The sequence below is a fragment of the Achroia grisella genome, unplaced genomic scaffold (assembly GCF_030625045.1).
Source record: "Achroia grisella isolate CSIRO2021 unplaced genomic scaffold, CSIRO_AGI_Agris_v1 utg821, whole genome shotgun sequence".
Taxonomy (NCBI): domain Eukaryota; kingdom Metazoa; phylum Arthropoda; class Insecta; order Lepidoptera; family Pyralidae; genus Achroia; species Achroia grisella.
In genome coordinates, this window is record NW_026713035.1 from 3,250,368 (window position 1) to 3,270,573 (window position 20,206).

At 33.4% G+C, this 20,206-nt stretch overlaps 1 protein-coding gene across 1 annotated transcript in view; it reads left to right on the forward strand.

Moving 5' to 3' along the window:
• Nucleotides 1-2,711: 2,711 nt before the first annotated feature.
• The window catches only part of LOC131851970 (probable 2-oxoglutarate dehydrogenase E1 component DHKTD1 homolog, mitochondrial), a 30,500-nt gene continuing 13,005 nt past the window's right edge, over nucleotides 2,712-20,206 (forward strand). The window contains exons 1-12 of the mRNA XM_059202528.1: nucleotides 2,712-2,967; nucleotides 4,672-4,798; nucleotides 8,215-8,380; nucleotides 8,913-9,129; nucleotides 9,418-9,579; nucleotides 10,675-10,748; nucleotides 11,963-12,076; nucleotides 12,602-12,715; nucleotides 15,215-15,322; nucleotides 15,499-15,656; nucleotides 16,472-16,607; nucleotides 18,527-18,658. Of these exons, the coding sequence (XP_059058511.1) occupies nucleotides 2,838-2,967; nucleotides 4,672-4,798; nucleotides 8,215-8,380; nucleotides 8,913-9,129; nucleotides 9,418-9,579; nucleotides 10,675-10,748; nucleotides 11,963-12,076; nucleotides 12,602-12,715; nucleotides 15,215-15,322; nucleotides 15,499-15,656; nucleotides 16,472-16,607; nucleotides 18,527-18,658 (1,638 nt within the window). The 5' untranslated portion in view covers nucleotides 2,712-2,837. The remainder of the gene's footprint in view (nucleotides 2,968-4,671; nucleotides 4,799-8,214; nucleotides 8,381-8,912; nucleotides 9,130-9,417; nucleotides 9,580-10,674; nucleotides 10,749-11,962; nucleotides 12,077-12,601; nucleotides 12,716-15,214; nucleotides 15,323-15,498; nucleotides 15,657-16,471; nucleotides 16,608-18,526; nucleotides 18,659-20,206) is intronic.

Below are 20,206 nucleotides of genomic sequence, written 5' to 3' on the forward strand. Positions count from 1 at the left end.
TAACATTTCACTCGCTGATAGCTAATGTTATACGGCTGACTTTATTCTAGAAAATTTACTTATAGGCTGCTTTTATTCTAGATAATTTATTTATTTGAACACACAGACAAAATTGCGGGTAACAGTTAAGTAAATCAATGTAGGTATATACTACACTAATGCTTTTTAGTAATTAGTTACATTAAATTCTACGAACATGAACAACGTACATACTTTTAATTACATTAGGTGCAATGCCTAATTGAATATACGTGTTTATTGCTAATGCATTTTATATGTAGACAAATACGTCATCATAACGGATATATAGCATACGAATGTATCAGCGTATTATCAAATGATGGGATCTCTTTATAACTATAAAATCACCAGCTACCCGACGTTTAAGTATTATAGATAATGGGTATCATCTAATTTCCGTGGAAATCATTTTGAATGTCAATAACAGCCCCTGTTATAGTGGCCCAATCAGATCCACCTCTACGCGGTCCCTCTGAAAACCAATCCTGATTATTTCGCCCCGATGGACTAACTGACATGCCATCACATTCACATTTACCACCGTACCACGCACCAGAAACTGAAATACCATCCTGATCATCTGGATGAATGGCGGTCTTCCACAGTGCGGTTTTCTAGAAACTTTTTGCCACGCACAAGCCTTCCAGCAATGGTATTTCTGAACTGATACGATATTGAAACCTTCAGGAAAAGAGCTTATTCCTTTTTAAAAGGCCGACAACGTACTTGCAATTCTCCTGGTGTTGCGGGTGCACATGAGCGGCGATAATCACTTACCATCGGGTGAGCCGCATGCTTGTTTGTCCCCTGTGTTATAAAAAAAAACATCCTCCACTACGCCCCACCAGCAACATCGTTCACATTTCTCGTACACTTTTCGTCCGTTAAAAAAAATCTAATAGATAGCTATTCTGTAAAAGGAGACAAGTTCAAATTTTAGTGCAACTAAATAAATTCTTACAGGATTTGTCAAGATGGGCTAACTAACGTAACTTCATGCTCATCCTATCATCCTTTACTAGTGCCCCGCCAGCTACCATTATCAGCTATTATAGAAACCCACATAATATCACAACTAAAGTAGGTAATTAATAGAAATTAATTGTTATTTTGTACATATATACATTATCAGTTACTATGCTGAGTATGATTACTGTATATAACATAAACTATCATGATGTTATCTAAAAATCCAAAGCAAACAAACAACATTACGTGCCTACTTAGTACATATCTCATTACTTTTATATGTATATACTAGCTGTGCCCGCGACTTCGCCCGCGTGGAACACCCTTGAGTATCATATTTATTTATATTTAATGAACAGCCTAACAAGTAAGTTTCAAGCTTCTAGCTTTATAATTTGAAAATGATACTTCCATAGAATCTTTCATTTCCCCTTTCATACCCTTACAAATCAAATTTCACATTAAAAAGTACCCTCTGTCCTTCTGGGTCTGGACTATCTGTGTACCAAATTTCATTTAAATCGGTTCTGTAGTTTTGGCGTGAAAGCGAGACAGACAGACAGACAGAGTTAATTTCGCATGTATAATATTAGTAAGGATGAGTAGAATTTATTTTTATATTCACAGCTACTGTCTATGATCACTTATTTAATTTATTGATTCGTTTATAGATAGATGAGCTATCCTCGCTTTCATAAAGAAACCTGTACCAAAATCTGTACTATTGTAATTTATTAAAGCCAAAGTTTGTTTGTTTAACTGAACCTGCTAATATCAGGAACTACTGCATCGAATGGCCAACAATTTCCGTCCCACCTGATGAACTACGGACATCTCAAATTCCTTATTCCTTTCCAAGTTCCTATCGCCTTCGTTCTTTTCTCGCTTTTCTTGATAACATATGCGTGGATACAATAACCAAAAAAAAATTTATTATGTAAATAAAAAATTAAAATAAGAAATAGTAACCCCAGTAAACAAGTCCGAATTATTGGTACCATAGCATATTACTTACTAAAATTTTTATTCAAGACTCGTGTGACGCTAGGGCTACAGTCTACAGTACATATAATAGCCAATACAAGTACTGACTCTAGAGAATATCCCTTTAAAGCGATATTTAATCGAATTGTGTTATATTTTAATAAGGTCACTCGATCTCGCCAGTTTGATAGCCCTTGACTTCCATCCGTGCACAACTATTATTTTACCATCCGCACTATCACGATATTGATAAGGTCTGTTATTAAATTAGTAATATGTAATTGTAAGGGGAATGTTAGTAATGTGGATTAACAACACTATAGCTAGCAATGTACCATGTCAGGTTAACCTCCATGCGGTTCCTCATGGAACCCATCATATTAAATTCCTGATGATTTTGCCACGATGTGCTAATTGACCTGACCTTATACTCATCTTATCTCCCTCTACTGGTGTCCCATTTTCTTTTCTAAATACGTAAACAGAAAACACCCAGAACGATACAAACAAACATACTCATAATACATATTGCACCGTGCGAGGAATCGAATCTGCGATCATCAGTAAGAGTGTGTTAAACCACTAGACCGCTAGAAACCATCAAATAAATATCTCTTTACAAAACAAAATCATTATCAAATGTTTATCACGATGTCATTATGACAAATAACAAACAAGAACTCCTTAAAACAACATAGGGATATCACATATTTTCCATCCCTTTCATAAACACGCAGTCGAATGCGAGACGTGATCGCTATCACTCACTCTTGCGCGTTTCAATTTCAATTCTAAACTAAATTTGTATATAAATTACTATTGACTATGGATTAGTACATTTAAAAAAAAAAGTGAAATAGATAATGTACGTGTTAAGTAAAGTGGGAACGAGACAACTAATAAAATGGAAGGAATATCGTATTTACAATCGTGTTATGTACAACTCAGGCGCAGGAGTGTTCGGACATCGACCTAGAGTGGTAAATGAAACTGGTAGGCCATTTATTGCTCTATTTGCAGTACGATTAAGACCATTAGTTACAATTAATATCCATAAGATAAATAATATTCTGTAGCCAGATGATGAAATGCGTCTCTGCTCTTGGAGATGCAAAGTTGTTTTTTCATCCATTTTTTCCCGTCTTACTTCTTCTGAATCTCACACCCACTTTTAATAAGGCTTTATTCTGTAATTTAAAGATTTTTATCCGTAAGGTTTTTATGTACCTTTGTTGTAAATAAAAGTCGCAAATTACAATAATATCATTGGTTACTCAAGTAACTATTCAGTTATTTATGTCCCCTTTGTTATTTGGGGTTTGTATTCACATAAAATTCTTAAAAATGTAATTCTGAACAACATTTATTTATAAGAGTAACACGCAAGTTGCTTGCTCATTCTTCTTGTGATGAGTCTGAGTTACCAATGAGTGGAAGAATAAAAAAAAAATATGTTTATTCAAAAGTGCTTATATTTTAGTTTATTTTAATAAAGGTTTTTTAAATTTCTATTTCTAACAATTACACCTATTCGCAGACGGTAGCTAGAATAGTCCGAAAGTGAAACGCCTATAACTATATCGAATAAACGAAATAAATACAATTCTAATTTTAATTAAGCATTTTTACATAGTTTTACCAAGTAAGCGGTTGAAGTAGATTTTAATGAATTTTTGTGTATTATTAGATTGCATCACGAGTACGGACAAAAGCAATCTTTTTTCTAAAAAAAAGCAGACGTAGTCACGACTAACTGATAGTAACAAATAAAATTATTTTACTATTAGTTAAATGTTCTGCAAGTAGATATTAGAACATCAGCCAATAATAGAGTCGAAAAAGATCATTACAATAAATCTGAGCGCAAATCCTGATGCGTATTACAATCGCGTTGATATTGAAAATAGATCAAAGTAAACCTTATGTCAACGCGTAAAAGTTTAGTTTCGTTTGATAATAAAAGAATCGTCATCCTTACACGCACAGGAATTCTGGTGCAATAAAGTTTACTACAATGGATAGACACTATAAAAAAAAGAAGGAATTTAACAGCAGTCTCGTATTGTTTGTTACATCTGACATCTGAGTGTCAAATTGTATCAATTTCGAGGTTACTTTTAAGAGGTTACCGACCTCTGCAAATTATATTTTTTTTCTGTTCTGTTTATCCTTTAATGGAAAGGCAGAAGGAATACGCCCATACAGCCATGTCTGCATTAGAAAATAGATTGTTACACACTACCGTCTACAGAGTGCAGGAAAGCGAAATAAGAATGCTAGATGTTACATATTATTCTCCTCACTAGCCCTAATTGATGGTAGAATATGCCGAATGGTGTTAAGTTCTCAAAATCTACCTCTTGTAATATATGCACTGAAGTTAGATAACTAAAAGAAATATAAAATTCATTGGATTTTTTTTTATATATTTGAAAGGGTAAAAAAGCTGACGGCCTACCTGATAAAAAGGACTAACCATCGCTTATATACATGTAGCCACCGATACCAGTCTTGAGTTGCCATTCCAGAAGACTAAGATGTCACGTATCTTATCCTATAACTTCACTGCCTAATCTCACCCTACAACCGAAACACAGCTTATAAAGCAAGCTGTATGTGTAAAATACGTAGGTAAGACTGAGGTACCCACGCAGACTTTTTAAAAGAATTTCTATTTAGCATGCTTATTTGTTACAGATGTACCTGAAGATATTTTAATAAGGAGATATGAGCACTGCCGCGCGCAGCATCTCATCAACGCATACCGTACACATGGTCACTTGAAAGCCACCATAGACAATGTAGATTATAAAAATAATACTAAGTAAGTATCTGATTGCAGATTGAAAATATATATAATCATTACAAATAATCGAATACCTCACACAATCCATAAAATTAATATTTAATAAAAAGGTTAAGGACAATTTACAAAGTGCTATCTAATCATAAATTATGCAGAACTTATATTAATACTGCTGTATTACTAATACTAGACATTTGTTGGAAAAATAGTAAACACATACATCAGAAGTAAGACAGTGTCCTGAACCACCAGATCACTGAGGCCTACCTATAATAAATATCATAAATATATCTTTAATGTATTTTTATAATAAAACACAAATAGACGCAGAATGCAATAAAATACAAGAAAATATGATAAGATAAGAAAATGTTTATTTGTAAACTTCAGTCACAAACTATATAATGTTATCTGAAGAAAGATATATTATAGAGTTAAGACCATGTAAATATAGAAATTTACAGATATATATTTGTCATAGCAACCAAAAAATTAAATTTTCCCTATCAGGCAAAACTTTTCCTTTATACTTCAACTTGAAGTTAGGTATAGTCAGCTAAAACCATACCGAATTATTTACCAAGGTAGACTTTGTAATTTTTTGGGGTATCCCAGTCTTACCTAGCATCAAGCAGTTTAGTTTTAGCTACTTTAGCTTGCTTTGTAAGATGTGTTTAGGTTTTGGAAGCGTTAATACTCATACCACAGCTCATACCTTATTATTAAGTAACTAAATTAATAACATAACGCATACAACTATTACACACTCGTCATCCTACTGCGGCCGCGCAATATTGTGAATCTGTGGCTCATTACGTTTCGAAAATAAAAAAGTCTTATTATAATAATAAGTCTGTATTGTTGTGTTCTTATTTGTTAATTGTTTTTCTCCATTATTATAAATTTTTGAGTGTATTTAACTTACAATAACTGCAGCTTACAATACTACCTGTATATACAGCAACCATATTATTAATACTATCCCTGCTAACATGGGGTGTAGATTGGACCGTGAAATTACAAGATAAGAAACATGACATCTAAGTCCTCCGACATATTATGGCCTACATATATATATATATGTAGACCATAATATGTCGGAGGAGGAGATGTACATATATACATACACAGAGGATTTTTTTTTTTTTTTTTTATTGGGTTGTTTGGGCTGTTGTCAGATGTGTGGCACCTGTAGCACTGCGACCTACATAGATCTATTGTGCTCGCCCTTTTCAGAGTTCGCTACCTAGACCCGTCAGGGACAAGAATTGAAGGATATTCTTAGGAGCGATCGTTTTTATCTCCTCGGGAAAGAGTGTAAACTTTCCAAAGGAGATATTTCGTTTATGCATGAGTGGGCTACAACCACATAGGATGTGAAGCGGCGTTTCCTCTTCAGTTTGGCAGAATCTGCAGATACTAGTCGTGCATAGGCCTAGCTTAGCCATATGCTTGTTCAATTTGCAGTGTCCTGTGAGAGCCCTAGTCATCATGCATATGTTGTTTTTACTCAGTAGCAGTAATCGATTGGAGTATTTGGTCGAGAAGCCCGATATAAGGTCTTTTGAATGTATTAATCCTGGCATTTCTTGCCAGTGATTCAGTGCTTCTCGTTTGGTTATTAATTTGAGATGTCCCAGTTTTAGGCAACGAGGCACACCACAGAAGGGTTCAGGGCCCAGTTGGACGGTTTTTGCCCCTAACTTTGCCAGATGGTCGGCATTCTCATTGCCTTCAATATTTGAATGCCCGGGGACTCATCTCAGAATAATATTATTTCTGCTTCCTACTTCATTTAGTAGCAGGATACAGTTTCTAATAAGTTTAGAACGGATTTCGTACGAGTTAAGTGCTAGTAGAGCAGCTTGACTGTCCGAATAAATGTATATGTTCTGATTGATGTAGTTGAGGCTTAGGATTACTTCCAGACATCTAATTAAGGCGTAAGTCTCTGCCTGAAAGATTGAGGCGTATTTTCCTAAGCCTATATAGTTGCAGATTTTGGGTTTTACACCACATATTCCACATCCTACATCATCTCCTATTTTGGACCCGTCTGTAAACCAGACTAGGTCATGCTCTGAGTGAGACGGTGTATGGTTATTTTGCCATTCGTCTCTTCCAGATATTTCGATTTTGTAATATTGTACAAAGTTACACTCTGGTGCCATATTGTCTTCAGGCATTCCCAGAATAGGATCACTCATAATCGAGTCTTGTATAGTTTTTATGGCCAGGGAATGCCAAGATATCCTCCTTTGGGAACTTATTCTGAGCATATTGGCTTTCGCCTTTTCCTGTATGAATAAAGGAAGGGGCGTCAAGTCCAATAATGCGTCTAGAGCTGCTCCCGGCGTGGTGCTCATGGCTCCTGTAATAATCAGACAAGCAATTCTCTGTAGGCTGTTTAGCTTGGTGGCGGCTGTGGATTGGAGGGTTTTCCTCCACCAGATAGCGCAGGCATAGGTGGTAAGCGGTCTCACCACTGCTGTGTAAAGCCATAGGGCAATTTTGGGGTTGATTCCCCATCTGGGCCCCGCTACCCGTCGGCTTATACCTAGGGATGTTTTCGCCTTTTGAGTTATGTTGTCTATGTGTGTGTTCCATGTCAGTTTTTGGTCGAAGGTTACGCCCAGGTACTTGACTTCTTTGGAGCACTCTAATATTCTTCCATTTACTTTAGGCATGACAAGTTTGTCAAGTTTCTTCCTTTTTGTAAACGGAACAATTACTGTTTTATCAGGATTTACTGATAATTCATTTTCCTTACACCATTTAACTATGATGTTTAATGCTCTTTGGATGCGGTCTGATATTGTTGTTGCACAGAACCCTCTGACCATGACTACTAAATCGTCTGTGTAGCCTTGTACCTCAAATTGGTTTTTGGTCATAACATCTAAGAGCTGGTCTACCGTTAGTAGCCACAGCAGTGGCGATAAAACGCCTCCTTGAGGGCATCCTTTGGTAGGTCGGATTTCTAACGTACTATTGTGAAGAGTAGTTTTAATGGTTCGATTTGAGAGCATTGCTTTGATCCATTGAGTGGTGGTTTCATCCACTTTCTTGCGGATGAGTCCCTGTGAGATGGTCTCTATGGGCGTGTTATCAAAAGCACCCTCAATATCGAGAAATGCACATAGAGCTATTTGTTTGTCCTCAAAGGCCTTCTCGACCTTGTCGGTGAGTTCGAGCAAGGCGGTCTATACATACACAGAGGATACAGGAACAATCAAATAAAATAAGAAAACAATATTTGTATAGTATCAGTAGTATTATTTAAATCAAATATATTAATATCAGAATCAAATACATATTTATAATCACAATAAAATTTACGTGCATTAATTTTATTTCAATAATAATAATATTACTATCTTATATTATCTTATCTGTGATATTTCTAATGTTCTTTAAACTATTTTATATTCCAGACATATAAAAGAACTTAATATATCCAGATATGGTTTAACAGCGAGCGATTCCGTGGACTTAGCCCTACTCTGTGGATACAATGGGAAACAACCAGTTAAGAATTTGGTAGATGAATTAGAGAAGTTATACTGCGGACCAATATCTTATGAATTTTCTTATTTAGAGGTAATAAAGGATTCTTTTTTTTTATACTACGATGGTGACAAAGAAACACACGGTCCGTCTGATGGTAAACCGTTACCGTAGGTTATGAACCCCTGAAATACCAGAAGTGTCAGGTGTGCATTGCAAGGTTTCTTAAGGGTCCTAAGAAACCTTGCAATGCACAACTGACACTTATGACTAACTTACATCTTTCTTGAAAAACTCCATGCTATTGCCTCTAGATCTAGTAGACGAGAATTAATGTCTACAAACAAATTTGGTGTTTATTTTTAGAGTTGAAATTATAGAAGTCAAAAATGATAACATTTATTAATTATATTATTTAGTTTACTTTTTAAGCAAATTATCACACAAATGTACGCCTATTAACGAATTACATAGCCTTATGGGCCGTATGATATATGGATCAAATAAAAAAATATCCGTTACGCAATTTAAAAGGTATAAGCGAACAGATAGCGGCGTTTGTTTTATATTATGTAAAGAAGTATTGAGTCAAAGGAAATTAATAAATACATGTTTTTCTAATTAGACCGAAGCAGAAAGAGAATGGTTTATAGAAAGAATAGAAAGTGGATCGTATAAAGTAGACAAAGAGAGGAGAGTGGAAATAGCCAAAGAGATGCTACATTCACAAGTGTGGGACAAGTTTGTGAGCATAAAGTTTCCAGCTGTCAAACGGTACTGCGGAGAGGGCGCGGAATCCCTTCTAACATTCTTCTCCACACTTTTTAGGCTTACAACTGCAGGTAAGTAATCACTATAATTATTTTTAACGTGACGCAGCTGGAGTCGAGTCACAACGTGAATTTCAAGGCGTTTGTGGGCCGATTCTCACCATGCTGCCCACCTTTATGAAATACTACTCCCTACTGGCCGAAGGGGGTGTATCGGTACTACCATAGCAGACTACCGTCGTCACTGCCGTGATCGCATATACAATTTATATTTATAATATAGCCCATATTAATTTATAATATGGGCTATATTATAGACTAACATAAATTAGACTGAATTAAGTAAAATATTAATTTTAGATGACGTGCAACATATAATAGTAGCAATGGCCCACAGAGGTAAACTTAACGCCCTGAGCGGTCTACTAAAATGTCCGCCTGTGAAGATCTTTCATAAATTCAACGGGAATCCTGAGTTTCCTGACGATTCGAGAGCAGTATGCGATATTGCAACACATCTTAGTGAGTAAAAAAATATATTTATTTTGATTAGACTATTTTTTTTGATTAGAAAAGGTTTTTTAATCGATCATAATGGATTGTTGCCGCCTGTGCTAACGGTTTACGCTGTCAGGGCAGTGGAGGATGGTAAGATAGATCATGTTTATCTGACCTCATCATCGTATCTATCTATCGTGACAAATTCACCAGGAATTTAATGATAGTTTTCAGAGGGAACCGCGTGGAAGTCATTCTGATAGTACATTGCTAGCAATGGAGTTAACAATCCACTTTAGGTACTAACAATTACCTTCCCCTCAGTACATAAGGTTTTTGTGAGTGCGGGATACAGCCAGTATACAATATATTTTTATATCAATATGATTTTCATAAATTATTCTTAATATTTCTTTGCATAAAAAAATTAAATCCAATCAGTCACTGTCACGTCCCCTAGGGCTGAAACAGGGGTGAACGCAGTGGGAGATCTCTGCAAATTATGAAACGATTCCGAAAATTCTTTAGTAAAATGGAATGTTTAGGTATTTCTATAATCTTGAAACTTATAATGGATTATCACAGAACCTCGTTTTCTAATAGTCGCTGAGTATTAATATACATTTGTATTTATGATTTTTATGTGAATAGATATAATAGATAGAGAAAAAGAGTTTTCTATGTGAATAGATATAATAGAATATTTACAAAGGAAATACATATATCATTGCGTTAGTACTCATTAGCGTTGTTTGGTACTAAGAACGCTAAGTATATTCTTGCTATTAATTTTATTATTCCATTAGACATTACCATAAAAACTCATTTGTACAGGAAAAGACAGTTTCAGTGGTTTAGCGGTTTAGCTTAGTTTACTTTCGATGTTCGCAGGTTCGATTCCTCGCATGGTACATACATATTGATGACTATGATTATTTGTATCGGTTGGGTGTTTTCTATGAATATTATGTATGTATTTAAAAAAGTATTTATAACAGTGGTCTAGTACCCATAACACAAACTCTGCTTAGCTTAGGACTAGATGGTGTTGTGTAAATTGTCCAAGGATATTATTATTATTAAAGAAGAACGAATTACTAATTTTGTGAACATTTTCAGGTGCATCATCAGATATAGCTGTTAATGGAAAAACTGTTCGCGTCTCTTTAATCAACAATCCATCACATTTAGAAGTAAGTAGTACATATATAACATACAATATCATTTCAATGGCATTTAATTGACAATATTGGGGATATAAACACAAAAATATGCAGGTACATACTTTATAGATTGACCGAAAATTTGATTAAAACATCGGTTATTAAATACTAGTGGTCGCCCAGTGGTCGAAATACGATCATTATTATTAAGGTTCTGTTATCCAGACTATAGATAAATAATATTAAAAACAAACAATATCAATCTATTCTCAATTTGATCACACACTAAAAATAACCAAAAGAGTATATACCTACCTATGCATGTATGTCAAATATATAGTACTGTGTAATGTTTTTTTACTGATTTAATATATTTTTTATTCATAATTAAAAAATATATGTTAGTATTCAGCACTCCTTCTCTATATAAATTACTAGCTGTACCCGCGACTTCGTCCGCGTAGAACTTAACTTTATTTTTCTAAATTAAAAGAAATTTTCTAAAATAAAAGTAGCGTAAGTTACTCGTTATACATCAGTTACCTGCCAATATAAGTCTCGTTAAAATCAGTCCAGCCATTTCAGAGATTAGCCGGAACAAACAAACCGACAGACAGATAGACAAAAATTTTAAAAAATGTTATTAAGGTGTATATACTGTATTTGAATTCATATGCATGTAGTAAAGAACGGGTATTTCAATATTACAAAAAGACACTCCAATTTTATTTATATGTATAGATAGATAAGTATCCGAAATCTCATACTCCTCCGTTCGCACAAATGTCGTAAGATGGGGTACAAAGTTCTTGCTTCTCGTTTTAATATATAGATTAAGAGCATTTTGATTATACTCATTTTTGCTATGCAGAAATTCTAATATATTCATTATTTGTTAGGTTTTCATCTATTACTATTGTGAATTTATAAATGAGTAATATTTTAATCAAAGTCTCAGTCAATTTATATGTTATATTTTAATAATATAGTGTAGTAGCACATTTTTACTATTATTTGCTGAAACGAACCTCTGGAAAAGTTTATAATGGAAATTAGAAACGATTTAGAAATTTTATTATTCCATTAGACATTACCATAAAAACTCATTTATACAAGAAAAGACAGTCTCAGTGGTTTAGCGGTTTAGCTTAGTTTACTTTTAGAATTTTTTTGTAGAAATATTCATTAAAGCCTGCAAGAAATAAACCTTTTAATAATAATAATGAAAGTAAAGAAATTTACAGTGTGCTAACCCAGTATCGATGGGCAAAACCAGATCAAAACAGTTGCAGTATAAAGAAGGCGACTACTCAAATGACGGATCATCGCGTATGGGAGACAAGTTTTTAAACGTGCAGGTAATTTTATTTGCATCTATTTCTTCTCTTACGGAAAAAAAATGTATCTTCTTTTTAACTTCTGACGAAAATTTAAGATCTCTTAGTAATCTTATAAACGGGGTAATTTGTGAGTATGGATGGATGGATGTTTGTTACTCTTTTACGCAAAAACTACTGAAGGGATTTTGATGAAAGTTTTCGTTATATTATTATGACCTGTGTGCTATTCTGATAGGTAAGCTAACCTATCAGAATAGCACACAGGTCATAATTTAAAAAGGTATTATGTAAATTGTGCGATCTAGTGCACTCGTCTGCGTTAACGATTTACGCTGGCGGGACATCAATGAACTAGCTCATTGTGACAAATTTACCAAGAAATTATCATGATGGTTTCCAGGGGAACCGCGTGAAGGTCAAACTGACATGGTACCTTCTTAGCAATGGGGTCAATAGTCCACATTACTAACAATTCCCTACCCCCTGTAGGATACATTCAGTAATGATGTATAGGATGATAATAATGATTTCAAATATTAACAGATACACGGAGATGCAGCTTTCACAGGGCAGGGAGTGAACCAAGAAACTTTAATGTTGTCTCGCGCGCCGCACTTCGACATCGGGGGCTCCGTTCACGTTGTCGTTAATAACCAAGTAAGTAGTGAATCTATAGATATATAGTTATATAATACACGTACTGGTACCCGATCGCCTCGATGGTCTAGCGGTTTACTTCTGAAGGTCGCGGGTTTAATTCCTCACACGTTACATTTGTATTTGAGTATGATGGTTTTAACGATCTGGGTGCTTTCTATATATGTAGTTAAATATCTATACATACATACAATCTCCGCACTGAATTTCACAATCTTCTTTAACTTTTTCAATTTTTGCTTAGTGAAGATATCATTAAAACCATCTAAGTCAAAACGTCAAGTGCAGTATGTGCAGTCTTTAGTCTATCAACTATATATGAACAATAAGTAAATCTATCAGAGACAAGAGTTCAATATAATAATCAATAAATATTTAAACAGGAAAAAGACAAGCTAAGTTACTGTAGCATAATATTTATCACCTCACCACTGTAGCGTTATGTATGATGTGATGAAATGTCGCTACTCTAAAGCTACTACCTACAATAAAGATGATTTTTAAGTGATATAGTAAAAAGAATATAAAGAAAGCCCCCATTTAAAAGGCTACTTTATGATTATATTCTGAAGCAACAAAATGAGTTGAGTCAACTGCTTGCTATTGTTCATATACAATGCGTATCAGCCATTTCTTTGCATATAGGTATACATTATAACATATAATTTGGTATATATATATGCGTAATAAAGTACGTATATATTATTGTTATGTAATCATGTAAGTATGCCTTTTCCCATTACTGCCCTTAGTTGGTAGAGAATGACATATGGCAATAAGATCGCCAATTGTCCATTAATTTTGTGTCATCATCATCATTGCCTTGCCTTTATCCCATGTCCATTAATTTTGATTAAAGATTAAATAAATAATAAAAATTAGTAAAAACAAAATAAGCTATACATAAATAATATATGAAAGAAACTATAATAATCTCAAGCACAGCTGTTTTGAATATACATGTTAAGAATTTGAAGATTTCAAACAACAAAGAAGACAAATCCAACGAAATGATATGACAAAGTTGCGTCGTACTGAACTTAAACATTCATTTCACGACGAAAGTTTTTACAATGTCATCAAAGTATACAAGCTTTTTATCAAAAAGGATTGAAGTTGTTACGTATTTATGTTAAGAATAATTGAAAATTGTCTCAATCGTTCCTAAGTTTATAAATTGGTTATGAATACTAAATTATCTTCTTATATAGCTAGTTTTATAACTAGCTGTTCCCGCGACTTCGTCCGCGTGGAATTTACCTTCATTATTCCAATATAAATTTTTTTCCTAAAATAAAAGTAGCCTAAGGTACTCCTTCTTACATCAGCTACCTGCCAAAAAAAGTCCCGTCAAAATCGGTCCAGCTATTACAGAGATTAGCCGGAACAAACAGACAGACAGACAAAAATTGTAAATGTTATTTTGGTGTATGTACCGTATTTATATTCATTTGCATGTAGTAAAAAACTGTTATTTCAATATTAGAAACAGACACTTCAATTTTACATATTTATTTGTATAGATTATCGTGTCACAGTGTTTGTTACCATACTCCTCCGAAACGTCTTGACCGATTTTTATGAACTTTTGTATGCATATTCAGTAGGTCTGAGAAACGTCTACAATCTATTTTTTCATACCCCTACGTAATAAGGGTTGTCCACCCCTAATATTTTATTTTTTACATTTTAGACAACATTTTTATGTTTTATGTTTTTATAATGTGGCATTAAATAGTACATATAACCCTAAAGTTTCACCCTTCTACTATAAACACCTATATTTATATTTAATAGCGATTTTAATTTATATAGGAAAAAGAAGTTTCCGTCAGCTAGTAATTCATAAAATTTACTGTAATGCGATGCGATGCGATCCTAATTTTATTAATTGCAGTAACTTTTGAAGATTGTTGCACTCGAGATCAAAATAAAACTAGTTAAAGCCAATATTGTTTTATTTATTTATCAACAAGGCTAATCCACAGCACATGTGCCTGCAGTAGGTAATAATGCGACCCTTTTCCGACATTTAAATGACCCTTACATTAAGTATGCTGAACCCTTACATACCCCTTTGATTCTCTACTTATTTATACATTTTAGATGTAAAATTTAAAAATCGGTATTCGAATTTTAAGTAAGGGATTCCTCTTTGAAATAATCACAGAGTCATACTGATTCATGAGGTAATATCTTCAGATATTGTATTTGGATAGAATGCACGAAAAATTAGAACTGCACTAATTATGCTGAACAAAAATAATATTACTAACTTAGTTAAACTATTAAAATAGTTAAATGGGGTTTAACGGGAATAATTATATGGTAAATAACGATATTTAGCCCTCTTGACGTTTTGACTAAGTTTCACTAGCTGTCGTTACGAGCTAAATTTTTTAAATATACTAACAATGTGTACTAAAAGCGAAAGTTTAAAAAATAAGTAAAACTAATGGAAATCTAAGGCTAGAAGCTAATACCAGTCTTTACTTTCAGGTAGGATTTACACAACCAGCGGATCGAGGTCGCTCATCCCACTATGTAACTGATTTAGCCAAATCTATAGCAGCGCCCGTTATACATGTTAATGGAGACTACCCTGAGGTAAAGCACCTAATCTTAATAATACATACATTTTGGAATTGGCTGATAAAATTTCTATTTATTTTTGTGTTATTTATTTCTCCAAGTGCTTTGTTAATAAATTAAAGTACAAGAAAATATACAATTCGTGCAAAGCAATACATGTGGTTATTTAAAACTTCTTATTTTCTTCCCAGCTTGTCGTAAAGGCGACAAATATAGCGTTTGAGTACCAAAGACAATTCCGCAAAGACGTGTTCATAGATTACAACTGCTTTAGACGGCTGGGACATAATGAGCTCGACGACCCCACCTTTACCAACCCACTATTGTACAAGTGTATAAATAACCGAAAGTAAGTTCAGTTGTTCACGTCTTCATTTATAGTTATAGAGTAGGGGATTATTAGTAATGGGGAGATTTGAGTTCATTGATAGCAATGCACTTTCACGATGTCCATCTGGAAACATCTATGGTATATTGCTAGTGGACATGCTACAAAGGTACCTGGATTTCATTTACATTCATTCATTTCAAGTTTTATAATTTATTTCTTCACGTTCTTTTTTTTTCTACATATACCGTTAGTAATTACTACACGACTTCATTATCGTCTCCCTAAAAATTTAAGGTGCAGTGTAGATTTATCTGATATTCGACAATATAGGTAGTTCTAATGTTTCAGTACTGTAGTATAGATATTCAAATTTCTCAGAACATAATTTGCATATTCCAATAATATAGCAATTCAATTAAACAATATTTGGTATCTATATGACAATTTATATCCGAGTAATCCCAGGGGAATGAACGTTTCAATCTGTGCGCGTAGTTAGTTTCTGAAAGTTATTCCCCAAATACTTACAAACAAAACTGACAATATGTATACGACGCAAATTTCTATTCTATTCCTGGACAATTCACACACGCCATCCAGTCCCAAACTAAGCAGAGCTTGTGTTATGAGTACTAGACAACTGATATAAATACATAGATACATTTTCTTTTTGTAAATATATACATAGAAACAAACAAACAATCATACTCATGAATACAATTATTTCTACCGTGCGAGGAATCGAACCCGCGGCTATCAGAAGTAAAGTTGAGTGCTAAACCACTAGACTATCGAGGCCATCATATAAACTTAATTAATTGTTTTATTTATAGAACAATTCCTGATCTGTATGCAGATCAGTTAGTAAAAGAAGGTGTTTTGAACGATAATGATGTAAACACTATAATAGAAGAATATACGCAGTATTTACAGCAACATTATGAGGCAGTAGGATCATATAAGCCTGAGGTGAGTGAAACTAATATTAACTTCTTAGCATGTTACGATACGGAACGGCAACAAGTAAGTATTTTACCTGTTGGGAAGATTATTAGTAATATAAACATTTTACCCCAAAAAAAATTGCTCTATTCAGCCGCATTAACCCAAATGAGAGGCTAAATGCAGAAATTCATTCTCAACCTTTCATTTTCCACTGGTTGGGGATGATTGAGTAAAAATTCTATTATTGTCAATCTAAAAAGTTAAACAAAATGGGAGTCGTGTCGTATCAAGAATTAAAGAGCATGATGGAAGATCGCGGAAAGTGGCAAGAGCTCCACCGACAAGAATTAAATTATGAATGAATGAATGAAAAAGTTAAAACTTAACTTACTAGTTAAGTCCGAACTAAGTCATTTCGGAATATCTCGCATATATTTGGACAGTCATTCCACATTTTACTACTGATATCCTACGTTATTAAGATATTTTGTTGGGTCTTAGTCAGGCCTTAACCCGAATATTTAACGGTATGTTTGAGCGAGATACATACTTGTTTACCCATGTTAAGACCCGAGCTATATAAATAACTAGCAGACCCGTGCAAATTCGTCTGCATAACATTTACTTGACATATATCATAATATTTCGCCCAATATACATAATATCTTTTTAAATTATAGCTTATGTGTTATTCTCATGTATAAGCTATTCTTGTAAAGTTTCACATTAATCCGTCCAGAAGATTTACGTGAATTAATAACAAATATCCATCCATCCATACTCACAAATTTTCGCATTTATAATATTGGTAAGATGTAATATTAATACGATACCCTACGTATAAGAAACTCGCGATACAGTATATTTTGTAAAAATTGTTACCAAAAGCAGTGCAGCTTTGTAAAGATACACAAAAAAAGTAACACATCATTTTAGACGTCACTTGAACAGAATTAACTATTAGAATAGGAATCAACTTTCTTTGAATTCTTGAAATAAACGTAACAAACCCAAACAGAGAAGAATCGAAATCAAAGTCCAATTGAAATGAAGCTAAGCTCCTAATAAATTAATCCTAAACTTAGGATGTAGCTCAAAAAGCAATCATAAATTTTGAATAGAGCTACAAACTTGGCAAGTCAAATAAAAGCTTGTAATGATATTCGTCAGATAAGAACAGATTGTCTATGACATAACGCGTGCCAAGCAAGAATTTCTATTAAAAAATATAAGCGAAGAATCAGCTGTGCATTAAAATGAAGTTTACAAGAAAAAGTTTTAAAAGGATGTTCGCAATCTCATCTAGTTTTATGACTATGAAATTGATTTTGTTTGTTTACTCACTTATAGTTATATACATATATAAGTACATAACAACATATAAGTCATGTATTAGTAACATTACTAATACATGACTTTACTTAAAAAATTGTAATCTATCAATTAAATTGATATTTGTGTGTTATATATTATATTATAAAATTAATAACAATACTTTAAATAATTCCATAGCACTTCGTTTAATGTGTGAAAATAAACGCTGACGGGGCTCCAGTATAGGATGATAATTTTACCCATCTTAATGATTAACACGATGGTATCCAAGAAGGACCGCGTGGAGATTGTCAGGTCAGGTTGACTGTAAATTATTTACGATTCCCTCTTCCTACTGCACTTAGTTTTTTTTATGGGTTATAATGGAAATAGGTGATAATGAAATTATACTCACGTCTGCGCTAGTGGTTTACGCTAACGGGACACGTGGAAGATAATAAAATGAACATGAGATCAGGTTAGTTAGCTAGTTCGTTGACAAATTCACTAAGATTTTATGACGATGGTTTCCAGAGAGAACCGCTTGGAGTTCTATATGACATGGTACATTTCTATTAATAGGTTCATTAGACCCTTAGAGTACCTAGTTAATGAATTATATGTTCCAGGTAACCTATTACCAAGACCAGTGGTCCCACATGACAGCAGCTCCTTACGCCGTCGAGACTTGGGACACAGGAGTTGACGAGGGTTTACTTAAAACAATCGGTCAAGCATCTGTCCGAACGCCCGCTGATTTCGTAAGTAGAAATTCCCCATACGTCGTAACTTGACTGTTACATCCTCTTTTGTGTAAAGAAATTATTTTAAATTGAAATTTAGTAAAAATCTTTAAATCTAGTATTAATGTATACATAATATTAATACTAGATATACATATATATAATATAAATAGATAAGAAATGAAAGAAAGAAATGCCAAAAATCCGAAACAGTAGGCTCGCCCCTTATACAGATACCCATTGAAATGTAGACACGTCAAGTTTGACTTGTCTTTATTCAATATATGTCTCTGTCTACCTTATTAGAAATACAGTCGTGAAGATATATTATTATTATTAGAACTCTTGAGTTTCTTTTTTTTTCTTTAGTCGTATACTATTAATAGAGTCTTCGTGGTTTTCATAAAGGTCACAGTGGATTCTCTTTATTTTCCTTCTTGGCGATAGAGCTTCTCGCAATTTGTCTCCACCTGATATGGTTTTGGTACGATAACAAAAACAATGTACTACTGTCTATCACCAAGTATACAAACCTAATTTATAGGATATAGAGTAAAAATAAAAGATTCACTTACACATATTTCAGTCTTTTAACAAGAGATAAATATTAGTATTGTAATTTAAGTAGGGTACCCTAAAAATCATGAGTGTACAAACAACATAGATGGGTTCCGTAATGGCCGTACTCATGACCCTTTGCGTTATATATTTTATATGTCTCTCGTTTCTGTCCCGGAGACGATTTACGATTACATGTTATGTTGGTGAACAGATTAATATATCTATTAGATATATAGAAACTCTTACAAACAGACTTTTGTATGTAAATTTTGAGAGAATATTATGTTCTATGATCGTACTTTATAAACTAATATGTATTATGTTTTATTATCCTAGGATATGGGTACTAATAGACAAAGATTAAAGGCTATATAACTGATATACATAGATAGCTTAGTACTTACATTATTTATTGTAAATACATACACATAATACTTTAGTAAACATTAAACTGCTAGCATTCGTCGATAGTAATTACAGAAACAATTGGGTATCTTTGAAAATTGATTATTAATAATAACCCTGAAAGTTTTTCATTTTTCGGAGTAGCTGATGCCTGGCTCTAAAGAATATTGAAATCCTTCCTCAATTTTAGAATACCCTCTATACTCAATATTATTTTACTCCAAAGAAGCTGTATCTAATGCACCGGCAGATAAAAACTACTGTTGCTAACTCACTAGTTCCCAAGGCACGCCCGCGTGGAACAATATATATACCAGAGCAATATATATAATGAAGGTGGATATTTCTGTGAGACTTTTTTTAATTTTTTATTTAAAATATAAATAAAAAATATCTATTCGGTAATCTGGAAGATATATCTTTCATAGAAATATCCACCTTCATTTACATTGTCTGTGATAAATATTTTCATTATATTTTTGTATTATAATTATATTTTTTATTATAATCAAAGGTATTATTTGTTCCCTTAAAAATTAAAGTGTACATTACAGACATTATTGTATCGTATCGTATTATGTAATATGGTATACTAACTGT